Source organism: Archocentrus centrarchus, chromosome 4, assembly GCF_007364275.1.
Source record: "Archocentrus centrarchus isolate MPI-CPG fArcCen1 chromosome 4, fArcCen1, whole genome shotgun sequence".
NCBI classification, from domain to species: domain Eukaryota; kingdom Metazoa; phylum Chordata; class Actinopteri; order Cichliformes; family Cichlidae; genus Archocentrus; species Archocentrus centrarchus.
Window position 1 is genome coordinate 10868700 of NC_044349.1, and position 19074 is coordinate 10887773.

The window sequence follows — 19074 nt, forward strand, 5'->3', positions numbered from 1 at the left end:
ATACATATTTCTCGATACGTACAGAACACCTTAAAGAACTGTCAAATATGCCGCACTATGTTGTAAAGTACTGTTTAAAAATAAATATGTCAAATTACAGATAAGGCCATTAAATATGTCAAAGAGATAAAAAGAGATTTAAAAAAAACTGTCTCACCATTTTCATGTTGTCCTGTTTATAAATGGTGACCGTTGCCTCTTTGATTACAGTGTGCGTGATCTCATGGAAGTCACAGAAAATGAGCCAGCCTTCATTTGAATCTTTGCTTTTGTCATTCTTCTGTCTTCCATCCAGTTTGTTCTTTTTTGACTTTCCTTTTTCTTTGGAAGTCATAGATATCTGTATAGAAATTACACATAACAGTGTTCACAAACAAATCAGATGAGAAAACTGCCTATGGATATCTTTTTGTTTATTCTTACTGTTGGTCAGTCTGAAAATGCTGCATGACCTTTCCAGTGCCTCAGAGTTGTAGAATGCATCGAGTGATTAAATGATGTTAAAATACTTTACATCCAGTAATGTATTTTAAAAATACTTAAGTATTTTTGAGAATATTTCCTAGCTTTATACAACCTGAAACTGGTTTGAACTTGTTAACACCCCACAGTAAGTTACCAATGTTTCCTCATTTGTTATTATTATAATAAAATTAAGGCCAGTCTCAATGTGTGTCCTGTCAAGGCACTCCTTAAATGACAGGTTAGAGACCTATCTGCCACTTGTTTAATACTATCAGTTTACCACTGTGAACCTAAAGGCCTTTGAGGTTTTTACTCACCGTAGTGGGTTTTTTTCCTCCAGGAAATACCAGTGGTGCCAGTAACGAAGACCTGCATGTCATGGCTTGCCTCCATGTTCTGACTATGAGTATGTCCTACGCCCTGATTAAAATATCCTGGAACAGTAAGCAAATGTATATTGTAGAAGTTGCATAGAAACATAAGACACAAAGACTGTTGTTATGACTGCTGTCATATTTTTGTTTCGTCTCAAGTAACCTGTGTTTTGTTTTTTGTAAAGATGTCCGTATACTGTATGTAGAAATATGCTTATTTAACTGTGCGTGTACCTGACTGTGATTGATGTGGCAACATACAGCATACAAATGATTGGCTCCCACTTGAGGACCTAGCCCTACATAAGGAGTCGAGATGGCTGCCACCTCCAGAGGCTTATTTGCTTCCCCAAGAGACCAGCCACATTAGAGAATGCTGTGTAGGGGTGAGCTGCCATTTAGTTTACTGATGATCATTTTCTCCTGTTTTTGTATAAGTAGGGAGGTGAGACTATGTTTTTGATTTTGTTACTTTTGGGTAGGTTATCGGAGTCGTGTTGAAGCTTAGTTCTGTTTTGTTTGTTGTTTTGAACTCAGCTCACCCTGAGAATTTAATGCTCCTGTATTTGCTGAATAATAAATGGAACAGCGGTTTTTATACTTTTTCATATGAACTTGTTTTGTGGTTTATTGGTGTCTTGGGGAAGTAGATGCCTATCTCATGTTGCGGCCACAGACCCCTAGATGGGACGCAACAATTGTTTACAAAATAATGTCTTATTAGGTACGGCAATTTTATGTTTCCATTTAAAAAAATTCAGAGCTTCAGATTACTCAAATCATCTAGTCCTATAGTGTTTGAACTACTCATACATTAGTTAGAAAAGTACAAGGTGTTTTCTAGTCTGTAACAACTGGGTTAATGTGACATGTAAACATCATCTTTCTTTCACTTTTGGTTTTTAGCCACTGCAAAACTTCTCACAGTGGCTTAGGTATAACTGAATGTCAACAAATTGCAACCTTTTTTTTTTCTTGTAGAACTGTTAGTGGGACACCACAGGCACCCTATATGTAAACATACCAAAACCCCCACTCCCAACTAGAGCGCAATACAGCTACTTAAAATACTATGAGAAGACAGTATTGGCAAGTTATCTCATTTTTGTAGTAGAGTAGCAATTATAGTTTTCCTCATTATGTGTAACATTCTTTTACTGATCTCCCTTTCTTGGCTTTTCTATGTTGGTACAACATCAACTTCAGCAGAGGCTAATTCAGTAACTGTCACCTGTAATCTTCTGAAAAATGCTTTAAACTACAATTGCACTGACGGGCGATGATGTCAGGAATTGACGATGGTCAAAGTGACTGGCAATGATCAAGACAATTTTTATCTAATTTCCTCACTGACGCATTTCATTGATATTATCATTATTCTGATGAAAACTTCCTAGCCATGGTTTCATGTTGCAGCTCCACATCCAACCAATACCTGCAACACAAATGTGTCTCGGCATGTACACACAAGTTCTTGCTGGGACTTCAGTGTGTAAATCAGAGTGTAATATGACGCAGAGACGCTTGTTTATATCGTTGCCTCTCTAACGTTTTTTTTTGTTGTTGTTGTTGTTGCTGAAAAACTGTGAAAACTGGATTAGTTAGTAGAACTATAGGTCTAAATTTAAAAAAAAAAAATGGAGCCAGTAAATGCCGTGACTCAACATTATAGCTGTTCAGCTGATATCCAGCCACTTATGCTTACTAATTATGACTGGCCAAATGAAATGTTAGCATGCTAACATTTCTTCATACTGAAATGAGAAATAAAATCCCAATGTCTTTTTTTTCCCCCACTTGTACCCGTGGGCTATTTTTTTATGGATGTTGGGCCACACATTGTGCATTAATTGTGTTTTAATGTACAGCACTTTGTGTCAGCTGTGGTTGTTTTAAAGTGCTTTATAAATAAAGACGGTAATAATGATGGTATTAAAGTTGATAGGAGGGCAGATAGCGCTACCGTAATGGTAGGCTGCTCTGCCGCCCAGCAGCAACAATATCGATCACAAATCTGACACAGTGCCTGAGAACTTTAAATCATGGGAACCACCTTATCATCACAATTACTTACCAAAGTAACCGCCATTGAGGAGGTCTCCCTCCTGGATTACACTAAGCGAAGAAGGCTCAAAAAGCTCGCTGCCCATGCTGCTGACCAGGCCTTCCAGTGTGGCCAGGTACTTGATCTTCAGGTCATATGTTGTGATGTTGCTGTCCTTCACTGTCTGATTGTTGAATTCAGTGAGGAATTTCTTAAACACGTTGTTGATGCGGATGCGCGTCAGAATGTTGCGTTGTTTAATGTTGCGGTTCAATGAATCTGGGATGAAACGCTTGTAGCTGGGGAGGGACCAAGACAGAATGTATAAACACCTCTTTCGATACAATGCAATACTGTGCTCTCTATGTTTTAAAATGAGGTCTGAAATAAAATTTGCTTGTACAGTATTCCTATGCACAGTATCTATCCCAAAACCAATTCAAATCAAAACAAACACAATATACTTTTATATTTTTCTAATAACAGATGTGTCAGTAGTAGGTGGCATTTTCTGACCATGATCAAAAGCTGTTCAGAACTTGTGTGTTACCTGATTTCATTGGAAGCTGTGGACAGGGGTATACGCTCATTCATGGCGTAGTGAGTTATGGCAAGCACAGCCATGCCCAAACACTCATTTTCTATCTCGTGCTGCTCTGCCTCAGACTGGGACATCCTGGGTGGAACTCTGCCAGTCTGAAAGTCATATTGGCTCTGCGCAGAAAACACATTTTTATCTTTAGTAAATAGATAAACAGCAAACACATCTGAGCATAACACCTCAACAGAACTCAAATGGAAAAGCCATTGAACTACTGATTAAAACTGCATTTTCATGGCGTCTGCCAGATATTCAGATTTCTTGTGTTAAAACACAAGAAATCTGAATATCACAAATAAAAATGCTTTTATCTGTTTAAAAACAGATAAAAGCATTTTTATTTGTGGTTTGGAAAAATCTATACTCTCCTTAAGAAGTTTAATTACACTAGAGGAGCATGCCATCTATCAAAATACATTCTTATTATGGGCAACAACAAATGAGGAAACCCTGTGACTATAAAGCCCATTATTAATAAATGAGTATTCAGGCTCTAAACTAAGCCCTGCAAGCACAAACCTGAGTAAACAGGTAGGTCAAGGAATCAGCATCCAGTAGGGGCGTTCCTTCTGGTGTTTTCTGTGGGCTGTTTCCTTTGAGTTTACTGATGCAGTGTCTCCAGACATGCGGCTCTCCTTCAGTGGTACTGTGCCAGTTTCTGAAATAAAACCTGACAGTAGAGACACAGAAGACTGGTTAACACCATACCATGAAGGAAATTATGGCTTTGGTTTGTTTTTCCTTTTATATGGATCTGCGTCACAAACTGTTGCTATTGATTTTTTACTGTCACCTCCAACTGCCTTTCCAGTTTTAGTGCTGGGCAATGACACCACCATCTTAGCTTTTTGGGGGTTTTTTTTTCTCCCTTTAACTTTCCTGTTTTCTCTGAAATGAAGCAATTTTAAAACTAGCCTGTGCTCTTCAGAGGAAATATGAGTACAGCATGTATCTGTCTACATCCTCTAAAGACCAACAACAGACAAAGACAGCGGTAATCTAAGTCACAACAACACTGAAAAATAAAGAAAATAAGCATTAAAAAAAAGAGTAAAACAGAAAACAACAACAAATGAAGAAGTTACAACAAGAGGTCACAAAATTATTAAAACCTGAAAGACTGGCCTATAACTGATATATCTATATTGTTGAGTATGTCATCCAATATTCTCTAATATTACAACTTTTTAAAATATGTATATTTACTCTGTTTTGTCACTTCCTGACCTTATCTAAATTGATCCTGGTGGTATTTTCATCTCTGTGTGTTGATTTGTTTATGCTACAGATCATGTGTATATTATGACTTGACCACAATACCCCACTTGTTTGGCAAGCTGCACTTTGATACAAGAAGCTTATACACACAAATGTGAACACACGCAAAATGCACCACATTTAGGCTCTGTGTACACTAGATTTTCCCTCCACTAGATATTGTCAAAGCAGAGCACCGATGAAGAGGAAATGTAATTGACACCACAGTAGTGTTTTTTCCCTCTTTGCACGAATTGCTACCTAACCTGTACACTCAATCCAGTACACTCAAGTACAAATATGGCATTGCTGGTTTGTCATTAAAAACTGACAAATTACAGTTCTAAGTATTCTTCACTGGGTCAAATCTGGTACTAGACTCTACTAAAACTAAACTGCTTTCTGTTTCTATTTTTAGTTCCTTGTATGGCCATTCTAAGATTATACTGTTTTATGAGCAGCATTTAAAACAGCTCTCTCACTAGTCTTGACCTTTTGTTTTCCTTTCTCTTTGTTCTTAATAAGATCTGACTAATGTCTCGTTGCCACTTTGGGGTTCAAACCTTACCAACACAGGAGGTCGCAGAAATAACAAATTATTTCTGCAAAAATAGGTCTGCAATCCAGAAGTTACTAAAACAAAATTGGCTATGGGGCAGTAATATTTAATGCTTAAATGTATTCAGTTTAAAATTCAGTACTCTACCTTAAAAAGAAACAGGAGCACTGAGATTGCACTCAGCAATAAAATAATTAACTTGAATGCCCCATGAAATGCCCTTTTTTCTGTGAGTGTGCACAGGGCCTGGGGTAGAAAGCCAGGCTTAACAGAGAAAGTTTCTAACCACTGACATAAAGCCTGTTATCTCTAACTAGATTTTTAGGTTTTGTCACGCCAGCTAAAGCAAAGAAAGCCTGGTTATGTTGAACTTCATTCGTACTATACCCCTCTGGTATCACTATTATCTACACACTTTAGTACAATTTAGGAAATAATTGAAAAATGATAGAAAATTATAGTATTCAACTCTGGGGTGACATCATTCTTACCTCATGCGATAGTGCAACTTGATACTGATATCATCTGTGATCTTGAACTCATAGTTGGGTGGGTACCAAGTGTCACTGCTCTCATTGTACAGGGCAAATAGGTTATGGCACAAGGGGGAGATAGCTGGAACAGAGAAACAGAGAAGAGCAGGGGGCGGGGGGGGCTGGGGTGATTAGAAGAACTACACTGGGACATTATTGCAGCCTGTTTAAAGAGAGATGGTGTTTAAGGGAAGTGGAATACAATCTATTTTTACAGAGAGAACTACACAGTGATCACTGCACATTTTTGCAAAAGATTAAATGTTTTATGACTGGTAGAAAAGGCTCCACTCCATCCATCTGTTGTTCTGACTAGAGACGCACCAATCTGATATTTGAATCAGATACTGGTCCAGTCCTGAAAAGCTGGATTAGATATTGGTGACAAGTCAGAAACTCCCCCTTTAAGACCACCATGAAGACCTTCATCACAGTTAATTATCAAATCTATGTAAAAATATGAACAGCTAATTTACATAAGAATGATGCAGTTATTTATTTTGAATATATTTGTCCCTTAATATTAAAAGAAAAACTCAAATGGGCAAGTCTTAAATAAAATCAACAACTGTGTCACCACAGTACAAATCACAGGTGCTATATCACTATATTACCTGTGCTGCATGGTTTATTATCAGGTTTAATGTTGGTTCAACGGTGGTGTATTGGTTCATACAATATTGTAAAGTCTTTGCATTCTGCAGTTCCTCTAGTTGTCTGTATCATTAACCAGTTTTTTTAGCAGTCATCCCTTTTTATGTAGTTTAACTGTCTCTCATTCTAAAACATATACTTTTGTTTAAAATAATTTTATGTAGCTAACACTGGTAAAATTTAAGACTTGACAGACAGTATATATAAGAGTGTGAGCCCAATATGTATACGATTAAACCTTTACTAATGATTATTAATAATTCTATGCTTTACAGCAATATGTAAAACTGACCCATTTTACTACACACTATATTCAGTAAAAAGTAAAACACACCACATTAAATCAAAGAACAGGCAAATTCTGTAAACAAGTTAGTCACTTACAGCATTTCTTGGCAGCTTCCACGCAGAGGGTCTCAGCAGTGTAGTGGCCTTTTAGGTACTTAAGGTGGTCAATGTCAGATCTGTAAAAGTGGATTTCCAGGCCCTTAACAGAAGCAGGAGACAGAGAAGGCTGGGCCTTCCTAGTTTTCCGCATCTTCAAACAGAGTTGCCTGCCCAACTCCATCATATGCAAAGTTGGCATTCAGACCCTAGAGAAGGAAAATACAAACAAACGGAGGGAGAAAAGGAGTTCAGGAGAAATTCAATAATGACCTTTTACTATGAGATGTTTTTTTATACATTCAGAAAGGCCAACACTTTCTCATTCTCATTGCTATAAAATGACCCTGCCAAAACAGACCAACAAACCAATAGGGTATGCACTGTAAGTCCCCAGAGAGTCACAAGATGTGAAATCACAGCATTTCCTATCTATAGCAGATTCCAGTACAACGATTTGGGAAACACTTCAGCCACATAATGCGCAGTGTTTAACCACATGAACTTCTACTTCCAACTAGGAATGTCCGTGACCAGTTGACTAGACAACTTGACAACTAAACAACTAATCGTCGCTACTGTCACTGGAGAGATTATATCTCTCGGTTGGCCCAGGAATGCATTGGCATTCCCCCCAGATGAGCTGGGGGTGGTAGCTGGTGGAAGTCTGGGCTTCTCCACTTAGGCTGCTGCCTCTGAGACCCAGCCCCAGATAAATGGAATAAAGTTTATGGATGGATTTATTGTTTTGTTATTATTTTAGATTCAGAAGTCATCAGAAGTAAAACACATCATGATCTATGTTTTCTGGAGTTACTTCACATACAGGTGCTATGATACAACTGTGAGTTCCTTTGTTTATTAAGAGATAGAAGGTCTCCAATGATATCTTGTTTTCTAGGAACCTCCAGCAAGATGCTGACATTGGTGACAGCCTCACCACAATTCAGCACCCAGCTAAGGTACACACAAGTGGTAGTCATCATTGTTCTCGGTTAACTCAGTTTTCAGAACTTTAAATGACCTTATCTGTATAAATGCAATTCAAAACTTTGCACTGCATTCCCTGCAAGTTCTGGTTTTACACTCATTCATTTATCTACTACAGCTTTTCTGTGCAATTAGCATCTTTGTTGTGTTACTGTTGCATATTTTGTTGTTGTAGTTTTAAGAAGAAAAGTTCAATGTAGATAACTGTGTGATTTTCTATTTATTATCTATTTCTCTAACATGTGTCAGATGTCTTGTTACCTCTATTATGAGGTAAATTCCCTTCTAAAGATACTGTTAGTTACAAGAAAAAACTATTCCATTTATTAAGCTGACTCCTTCTTCCTCTGGCTAAGACTATGACTCTGAACTCTTAATGCCATATATCCCCATAATCCAGCTAAATTCTGTACATATTACTATTGTTGTTGTTACTGTTATTATTACTGGTGGTGCCATATCCCCCACATTAAGCTCATTTCCCTTCATCAGCTTCCATCCAGCAGTTATCATTTCTCATCAATGCTCATCACTGTTACAGCTGAATTTCTTGAGAAGAGATTTTCAATGAGTCATCTTTTGTTTTGTTTTTTCTTCTTTTTTTTTTACAGCCATCAGTACTTCTGAATGTTTGTCAGTGTTATTCATTTCACATTAAAACTTGGATGTTTATCAGAAATGTCTTTATGATAGTCTGTCATACACACATAAAGTTTATCATAAAGCAAACACAAATGACGTGGTAGCAAGCATCTGATACCATTTCCGCAAGAGTTTTGCAATGATTATGCCATGCTTTCACAAGTCCACATCAGCTGAAAAAGTTGTTTAGAGTTTGTTCCCTGAGTAACTTCACTGTGTCACATCTGCATTGTATCAGGGGCAAGACCTTGGAAGAGCTTTACTCCTATTTACTATTGTCTGACAGACAAAGCTGCATTTTCTGAGGTGCAGACAAAATTAAAAAAACGGAACAAAGAATACCTCTTCCTGTGCCCACATTGTCACAGAAATAAAGAGGAAAGTGTTGTGTTAAAGCTGCGACAGTGAACGCATTAGTCACGACCAGCCTTTGCTGCTCATGTTCCCCTGTGATTTACAGCAGACAAGCACTTCTTTTACACAAGCGCTGTAGCCCTGAAAAAAATGACACCTCTCACTGTAGTTTGGGTTCTACGTCTATTGGGGAAGTGTCAAAAGTGTCCAAAGATTTGATGGTCAGAGTGAGACCCAGCCAATAATGAGTTCTGCTGAAACAGGAGACTGATGAGGCAGTGTTGCAATGCATTTCAGAAATGAGTTTGAAAACTTCACATGAAGGCATGTGCTCAGCATGTGACGCATACTCTACTACATCCGCTAAAAGTATTATGAACAACAGAGTTGGAGGTGGACAAAGTATGGGATGAAACACCTTCCAAATTTCCCCATGCATACTTGTCTGCATTGCGTTCCATGGAAAAACATGTTTCCCACCTACATCGCTTCATCTGTGATAAGTCATTACAGGCCAACATAATATAGGCACAGTAATGCATGTTGCTACATTTTGAATGTTTTATAGACAACTTGGGCAGACTAGTCTGCTAAATGCACTCTTTAATTTACTGTATAATTTACAGTACAAGCATTAACTATTCACAATGTATACAAATGGTGAAATCACTGGTCATTTTCACCTAACTACATAAAACTAAGACAGTTCAGTTTAAAAAATTGACTTTAATATTGATTACAAGCTCCACTGAAACAAATTCATCTGATGAATAGGAAAGTGAAAATGAAAAAAGAGCTTATTTTTTTTCTCATGACAATCTGCCATCAAATTCATGCACTATAGCTGCTTTCAAGCAAGCACAGGTGTTTATGAGTTTTATGGAATCAAATGGAAATTTTGCTCGTATTATCAGATTGGACGTCAGTGCTACACATGCCAATAAAAAATGCAGCCTGCCTTGTCAGTGTTTGCAAAGACCAAATGCCAAAGTCCTGCATGGATCCAGTTTTGCAAACCAGCACTTGCCAGCAGACTGCTGGAACAAAAAACTCATCATCTCAGAATGAAACAAAAGGAAGTCCCATGACCCTACCTGTGACTGAGTACACAAGCCACACAATTACCTACCCCAGTCTGTGCCTCACGCCCCACCGGATGATGTGGTTTCTCTTACCATCTCGTTACCTTTTCTTTTTTCTGTTTTTTCCCTTCAGTTGAGTTTTATTTAAATGTCAAGTAAAGGGAACCTTATTCAGCTCATTTACAGTTTACAGTTGACTCTACAAGAGTAGCTTTGATTCATGGTTCAAAATAATCATAATGTTTATCTGTCTTATTCTGGGGATCCCCTCAGTTCATCCTCTGTTGGAAAAAACAAAAACAAAAAACTCTTTAGCTCCTATCCAACTGCACTATAGCCTTATAATCAGCTCAAATGATCAATCAGTTCTCAAATCATTAGTCTGTTGATCAACATACTGAGTAGATATTTCGGTGATAGCTCGTTTACAACTTATGTTATAAGACACATAAGCACTGGGTTGTAACACCAGTGCTAGTCCCTCATACTGGCCCAGGAAATGTCTGGCAGTTAAATAAATAATTTAGCTAGTGGCCTGTTCTTACAAAGATTTAAATTTCACTTTCTGTTTCAGATGACTCAGAACAAATGTAATGGTATTTCAATCCATTCCATTTGTCATAATCATATGCCTTAACTGTCTAAGCCATGACTCAAAAGATAGAAGCATTTTCATAGGTTGTTCATTAAGATGGCTCTGTTTTACTTCCTGTTAGCTTATGGAAGCATGACTAAGTGATTGAATGAAAAAGGGATTCAGACTGTGATTTTTTTTAAGTGTTTTTTATTAGCCCCCCCCCCCCCCCCCCCCCCCCCCCCAGTTATGCAGTTTACAAGGTGAAAACATTCAATTCAAGACCAGATTTAAATAACATTTCCCCATACGTAATTGATTGAAAATAAATATTGTCTAATTAAATATTTATTGTTTATTTATTGTACACCACTGGGAACTCATTATAAGACTTTAAAACAGAAAGTAGTAAGTAATTAGTAAAAGTAAACTTCAATATAAGTTAGGTAAAGGGATCTATGCAACAAAAAAAAAGGGAGTGGTGGGGTGGGGGGGTGACCATTTTGGCACAGTTTTTCCAAATATGCAACAAAGCGTCACACTTAATGTGCCCAAAAATTAAAATACAGCTGAGAAAGAATAAAATATGGTAAAGCGGTACCATCAAAAATGTCACTTGGTTATCAGGAGAAAAGTCATTATAACCAGCATTCTCTGATGTCAAATATCAGGGTGAATACCAAAAGGTGGGCCTCCCGAAATGAATTAGATCAAAGTAAAGTTCAACTGTGATCACGTTTCCATATGTAGGCACATTAAAAAACATGTCATCAACAGTCCATTTGCATTATACTAATCTATAATTAATTTCTGGTTATAACTGTAAGCAAATCTGCCATTTGTTCAACCAGATATCAATAAAGTTTCACCCAAAAGCACAGCTGGGGAAAGCTCCTAGAAACCACGTTCTAATTACTGTATAGGATGAAATTTTAGGAAGTCATGATAAGGTCAGAAACCTTTTTCTTCCTCTCTCTTCCTGTGTATGAAACAATGTACCCACCTCTGTCCACCTCAAACCCACTCACCCTTTACTGCTAGGAATTTTTTTTTTAATTAGTGTGACATTTGCAGTCAAAGTGGTCTGAAACAGGCAGTTATTTTCACTCTCACCGGACCAAAGGCTTCTGCGTCAGTAATTTGTCTGGTGTACCGTGTGGGTTACACAGAACGTCAAATAAATAAATAAATAAATCGTGGGAAAGGCCCATCACAAGTTCCCAGAATCCAAGCTAAATGTCTTGTTTGCAACAATGAAATTTAAAAAACAAACAACGGACGTAGTATAAAACACAGATAAGAAAAGAAAAATAACCACATTTGGAAAAGAAAAAAAAGATTACTGTTTGTTGTTTTTGCTTTGAAAAATTAGCTATGATTATTAGATTTTTTTATGCCAACATACTAATCAGTCAACTGATCAGCGCTGTATACTAATTAACATACGCAGGATACTAAAGTTCACCCCACATGTAATTGTTCTCTTAATGCGTTAAATTCACAACAATGAGAAATCCAATCATTTTATGTAATCCTGATTTTTCTGTTAGAGCAGGATCCACTTTGGTCCACTTTGTCAGATAAAAAAAAAAAAAAACGATGATAGATTTTAGTTTTCTTTCGCACACTGTTCTTGTGTAAAATGTTTTATAATTAAAAAAGATTTTCTCCATAAATAATCCATAATTTCCAAACCGTTTACAACAGTCCTAAATACAGATGCTAATCTGGAATCTGAAATTATCCTGCTATCTTGTTAAATGTCTTTTCTGTGTGTCGTTTTTGTACAACGGATTGCTTCATATGATGTGTAATATATATATTCTAATTCTAATTCCTCCTTACTGCCCCTGCTCCTATGCATCTTTCACTGTACTTCTGTATTATTTAAATAATATAAGAACACGTTAACCCATCTTCCTGCATTGTGACAGCGATAATGGAGGTGGTGCCATTGCCACTGCTAAGTGCACTGCCGTGGGTTAACGCGAGCAAGCTAGCTAGTAAGTTAACTTAGCTGGCCAAAGAAGACGCCAGCTTCAACATCTCCCTTCTTGGCAGCATCGGAGAATGATAATAAATGTCAGGGTATGTTTAACTGAGCAGACGACAGGCTCTGTTGTCGACGAAAATATGTAATAAACGGTTATTTACTCACCTATCAAGCTTGGCCAGACAGCTGGCAAGTTACTTCCGTTTCGTTTTGTACATTAGACGATTCGGCTAAGTTGGTGCGTCTTCTCTGAAAGGCTACTAAGTATCAGCTGCCGTATATTAATTCCAAAACTTCCCAAGAAAATATTCAGGATCCTAAAGGAAAGCGACGTAAGGTTAAATCCACAGTATTCTTCCGTTATTTGGCAATTTTTAGCGGAGAAGAAAATAGACCTTCCTCGACTCTATAGCTCTAACCCTTCCAGACAAAAACCGCCCCCTTCCCGAAAGCGACGCAGTAACCCTCCGTAAAATACGGCAGCCGATTGGCTGTCAGACTTTTCACTCAAGATTGATCTTTGAGCGGTCATAAACATAAATGGAGCTCTTCACAGTTTCTATGTATCGTAGCTTATGTCGGGCTTCTGGTTCATCCTGATTACTTTTATGATACAGAAATAAAAACTCAGTTATTTAATTTCATATTATCACTGAATAAATGTCAACAAATAATAATCTATGGGAATCTGCAAAAGTAAAAAACAGCTTTACCATCTTCATCCATCCATTTTCCTATCCACTTTTATCACTAGTGGATGAAGTATTTGGATTGTCTACTCAAGAACCAACACAGCAGTGTAAAAATTACTCCTTTACAAGTCCTGCATGTAAGTAAAAGTAAAAACTTCTTACATATTAACTGAATGTGTCAAATCCAAACAAACATAAAAGAAGGGATGCTGAAATACATTATATTATTAAAGATTAATGCTCCAACAGTTGCATCAACAGTTGGAACAATTATAAATTTTAAGCACAGACTGTATGTAGAAGTTATTTTCAAAAGATTTATCTAAAATCCATGGTAGTAACACTTTTTTCTTCTAACTTGAAATGATTTCTATTTTTTAAACTTCTGATTTAAAGCAAGGTTGAGCAGGTTGAGCAAGTTTGGAGACAAAGTTAGAGGGACAAGGCTGTGTGGTTTGGACCTACAGTATGCAGAGGAGGGATCGTGGATACACTGGAAAAAGGATGTTGAAAATGGAGCTGCCAGAGAAGAGGAAGAAAGGAAGACCACAGAGAAGGTTCATGGATATAACAAAGGAAGACATGTGACAAGAGGATGGAAGCTAGGGATAAGGTGAGGTGGAGGCAGGTGATATGCTGGCGCAACCCCTAAGAGGAGCAGGTGAATGAAGAAGAAAAAGTAGAAGTAGTAGTAGGAGTATATCTACATTGATGTTTTTGATTTCATAATCCAGTTGCTGATACTTTGCTCACAAGACTTTGGTTTCCCCTTAATGTTCTCCATTCAAAATCAGATTCCATTGTTTAATGTTGAACTTAAACACTATGAATGGCACTTATATTGAAAAAAGAAAGAGTAGAAACTCTTTTTTTCTTTTAAATAATAAATAATACATTACAAAGTTATAACAGAAACAGTAACCTGTTACTGCATCTCACAGAATGCAAGTGAGTCTGCTCACATGAAAAAATAAATACTGTTTTTATTAAAAAGAGGAAAAAAAATCATAAAATAAAGAAAGAAAATAAAGAAGAAGAAAACAAAATCAAAAGCTCCAGGTCACTAGAAACCAAACCTTGCTGGACATCCTTAAGTATCATCACCACCGCCCCCCACCCCCACCCCCCAAATTCATTGGTTTCACTAGAAGCCCTCTTTCAGTGTATGTTTCAGATCTTTCTTTTTTTCCCCATACACTCCTCCCATTGCTTACATTGTATTGTATTTGAATACAGTCATCTTCAGCTGCAGTGTAATGTGAGAACAGGAGAATGCCCTGACTTCAGCAGAAAAATGAGGATGTACAGTAAGCTATGTAAAGTACAAATTCACCAAACCCTGTGGTACTGGCGGTGATGCTTATCATTCATCTTTGCCTTTCTGTAGGTAGCAGAACTGTAGGCAGTTTCTTCTAGATCGCAATTTGAGATATCTGAAACATCTTTGTGATTGTGTTTCCAGAATATGACATGCACTGATATTCTTTGTTTTTTTTTTTTTGTTTGTTTGTTTTTGTAATGAACACTGAAGGGCCCTGACAATAACACATTTGGACAACTGTTCTTTTGGATGTGGTTTGCTCACGAGCTCTTTGTGAGAGCATTCCAGTGGCAAAGAAATACATGTGTGCTAAATGTTAGTTAATTCCCTTCGTATGCACTTCCCCTCTCTGGTTTCCCTAAAGTAGCTTCAAGGCTGTTGCAGTCATCTGACCAATACTATACATTTGCTCCAGATCTGTGAGATGATTACAGAAAGAGAAACTTAACTGGGTTTGCATTTAAAACACTGTTGTAACAAATGAGAAATGACCTTGGAAATAACGAATCCAGGAAGTATGTAGAAATATGTGACTAATTGTCTTTGCAAAGCTAAGTGATACAAGCGCTAAACAAAACTGGAGTTTCCCTGCTGAGTGCAGACAAAGGATCAAACAATACTGGATGATTGTGCGTAGAGACTGATATGCATGTCACAGAATTGAAACTGCGCTGTCATGAGTGCCCTTGTAAACATACACAGTGACTTTAAGTCAGTCTATGAAGCATCTATAAATACCTTATAACAATGTCACACACATCCACAAATCTGGTAATATATATGCAGCTATAAAGGCACTTTAAGTGAGTAATAATGTAGTGTGTGTCAGCATTTATAGAATATCCTTTGGAGAGATATTTTAGACTACTACAGTTATGTTTTACTCTATTTTTTTTTCATACCCCAAGCTCCACTTGCATCGCTGCAAGAGGAATATGAGCATTAAAGTGCATCAAATGTTTATTCAGTGCACATGAAGCTAAAAGGTGTAACATTAAGTGTTGCCAAAGTGGGCTTCAGTTTACTCTCCTTTTACCTTCCTTCCTTCCTTATTTATTTTATTTATATTTCTCATTTCTATCTTTTATTTATTATTTTAACACTTGGATGATGGCTCAAAAAAATTCATTGTATTGTGCAATGATATTAAGATATCTTAATATCATTGCACAATACAATGATATTGAGATATCTTAATATCATTGTATTGTGCAATGATATTAAGATATCTTTGATATCTTATCTATCTTACCTTTTCTCTCTCGTTAATTATTATTAATTAAACTATTTATGCCACAATGTCTGGCAATAGATCAGGATTAGTGTTGATAAAAAGAAGAAGAAAAAAAAAGAAAAACCCTCTTTCTGCCTCAAAAGAAGGAGGAGGAAGAAAGTAGGAAAGGAGGAAATCAAAGTTCCTGAAAGACAAAAAAAAAAAAAAAAAAAAAAAAGGAAAGAAAAAAAAAAATGGGTGTCTCATATCAAGGGGAGGGAATTCCCTTGGCACATCCCAGCAAGCGCTTAATGCCATATATTCAGGGAAGTATGAGGAGAAATCCCCATGGTGTGCTGCCATGGGAGTGAGGCTTCAGTAACTGTTCTCATTTCGAAAGTGACTCTTTTCAGACTTTTCAGACATTTAAGCCCCGCTCTTGTGTTTTATTATCAAAACACGCCTCACACCACAAGGGAGCATGTAGCTCCGACTGAGAAAAACATGAGAATCGAGGCGGGATTAGCAGATTGAGGTTAAAGTGAGAGAAAAACAAAATAAGTATCATGACTCTATAGGGGCTTTCCACAGCGGCAGCAGTATGTACCTTTTACATACGAGGGACAGGTGCAGAGTGACCTGTGGTTTATCAGACATGAGTCAGACAGTGCTTGCATTATTTGAAGCAGTGTTCTGAAAAGTATGATTCATTCTGGTGAATTTACATCAGTAGATTAGAGATTACAGGGCAATTGTGCACGACCTGAGTCACCAAAACAATGACTTTGTAGTTCATACTAAAATGGAGTCTGTAAGACTGTAGCTCACACTGAAACAAATAACACAAAGGCGTCTTGGGACTAAAACTGGATGACTGAGTTAAAAAAAACAAAAAACAAAAAATAAAACAAAAAACAAACAGAACAAACAAAACACAATATATAATCGTTTGTGGACTTTGCTTCTTCAACCTCACCACAAAAAGCACCACAATAATAGATCTGCAGCTCCCCCTGTTGGCAGCAATGTGGAACACTGACACCAGAACTTGTCGACGCCAGTGTTTCCAGATCAGAACCAAATACAGCTTCTTCTGCTTCAGCTGTTATTTTTAAGCACTCTCAAATGATCAAGCAATGCAAATCTCATTTATATTAGGTAACGAATAAGAGACGTTATGTTCTAAACAGACCTCACTGGGTAAACTGTATGTGCTTATGAATTTCAGAAGCAAGCAAAACTGCAGGATTCACTGGGTGTGTTAAGTAAGTACAATGTGTCTGCTTGCTTCTAAGGAATTTATTACGTCATCCGCCTAGGGTTCTTCTGTCCTGGAATAATTTTTTTTTTTTTCCTTAAGATAACCTTTTTTTGTCCCAGAGGAACAATGAGACAAAACAGAGCTGCCTCTGCCATGACAAACAGGAAATGTCATAAATTGATAACAAGGTAAAAGATGAACCAAACTTAACAAAAATACCCCCCACCCACCCCACCCAAAAAAAGTAGTTGGCTTGACTTGATAATGCATGCATTTTTATCTAATGTGCCTTAAAATATTTAATACTAATGTTATGCAGACGGCTCTCACACAAGAGATGTGAGATGGAAAATCTTGTAAAAAAAATAAAATAAATAAAAAATAAATCCTAAAACTGGCAGCAGCGGGAAGAATCTGAGCTCTACTGCTGTTTTTTTTTGTTGTTGTTTGTGTGTTTGTTTTTTTGGGTCACTCAATAGCTTACTCTTCAAGCGGAGACAGATTTTTTCTTTTTTTTTTTTTAAATATGTCCTATACAATAGCTCAATGGCTTTTCCCTTAAGTACAAAACACTGTAAAAAAACAAAACAAACAAAAACAAAGTACTGCTGGATTCAGCCTGGGAATATCATTTTGTAAATGAAAACACACGGGCATTTGGGCAGCCTTTCCCACCTTTTATTATTCAGCATATCACAACAACTGCCGCTTACATACCCACACTTGTCCACCTTCTCTTTGGTTCTTCTGCCTCGTTAGCTGAATGTGCCACACTGACCACTGCACTAGTGTCAAGTTGGCAGCCATCCTTCAGTTATCACAGTACTGTACCTTCGATGGGGACAGCATCAGCACTGTGATAACTGAACCAGGGCAGCCTGTCAAATCTAGCAGTCCAAGACTTCACTCCCATTTTGTCATCCACCAATAATATCCTTTCTGTAGGTCAGCAGGTGCAAAGATAACAGCATTTCCATTTGCATTGCTTTTTTTTTTCTCTGTCTCATGCAAAACAAGTTTTCCATGGAGCATCTCCAGCATTTCATTTAGTTTCACATAAATATGTTTCCACTTAGTAGCAACAACTGTAACAGATTCACTTACAGACTAGCTATTAACATAACAATCACTCATTTGAATACATTGATTTTATTTGTAAATGCCCATTAGATCTTCAGCTCTCTAAAAATGAGAAAAATAATGAAATATTAAAGTCTGAGAGAGGGCAAAAAACACAGAAGAAACTATATTTTATAGTTGATTAATGGAACAAATATCAAAATGCAGATATTTAAATGTCTGTATGATTGGAAACGTTGCACAGTTAATTAAGTCAGTCCTTACATTCAAAGGATCCTTGTCATCCCAGTGTCTTCTGTATTGCATCCAACTGACAGCAGGATGATGCTGCAGTAGTACACTAATATATTCAGGCCTATGAGGTATGACAGGTTTTTCCATTTGCACAGTTATTCTTTTACACACACTGTTGTGCATTTGGTTATATGCTGAAAAAATGTTTCTACACCCTTAGAGAGCATGAGAGCTGTATGGCAGGTATGAGAGCTGCACAGAAAGAGTGACAGGTGACTAAGTAAAGAGCTGTGAAACAAGATGATTTGTGCAAAAACCTTTTCATATATATATATATATATATATATATATATATATATATATATATATATATATATATATATATATATTTTTTTTTTTTTTTTTTTTTTTTTTTTTTTTGCAGCCGCACACAAAGTCTGGTTAACATTTCATCTCGCTTAACAACAAAGGGAGACTGCTCTTCCTCACCACTTTCCCGCTATGACTTCGTCGAGACAAACTACGGTACTGTATACGGGCTATTCATACCAACCACAAGGCCGAGTGATGTCAGACTTGTTATGATTCTCCTCGCGGGCTCCGCCCCCCCCGCGGCGCGAGAAGCCTCTCGAGCAGTCCGGTCGCGTCGCTGGCCGACGTAGCTGCTCCTCCTCCTCGTCAGTCCGCCCTCTGCACTTCACGTAAACAACTCCATTAGCCTCGCTGCACAGGGCACTGGCCAAAAAAGAAAAAGAAAAAAAAAAAAT

General features: G+C 37.3%; 1 protein-coding gene across 1 annotated transcript in view; it reads right to left on the minus strand.

Moving 5' to 3' along the window:
- Positions 1–12939, minus strand: part of jak1 (Janus kinase 1) — a 29600-nt gene extending 16661 nt beyond the window's left edge. The window contains 9 exon segments of the mRNA XM_030728187.1: positions 158–340; positions 783–797; positions 799–899; positions 2914–3182; positions 3434–3597; positions 4004–4154; positions 5792–5915; positions 6872–7080; positions 12672–12939. Of these exon segments, the coding sequence (XP_030584047.1) occupies positions 158–340; positions 783–797; positions 799–899; positions 2914–3182; positions 3434–3597; positions 4004–4154; positions 5792–5915; positions 6872–7073 (1209 nt within the window). The 5' untranslated portion in view covers positions 7074–7080; positions 12672–12939.
- Between the last annotated feature and the right edge of the window lie 6135 nt (positions 12940–19074).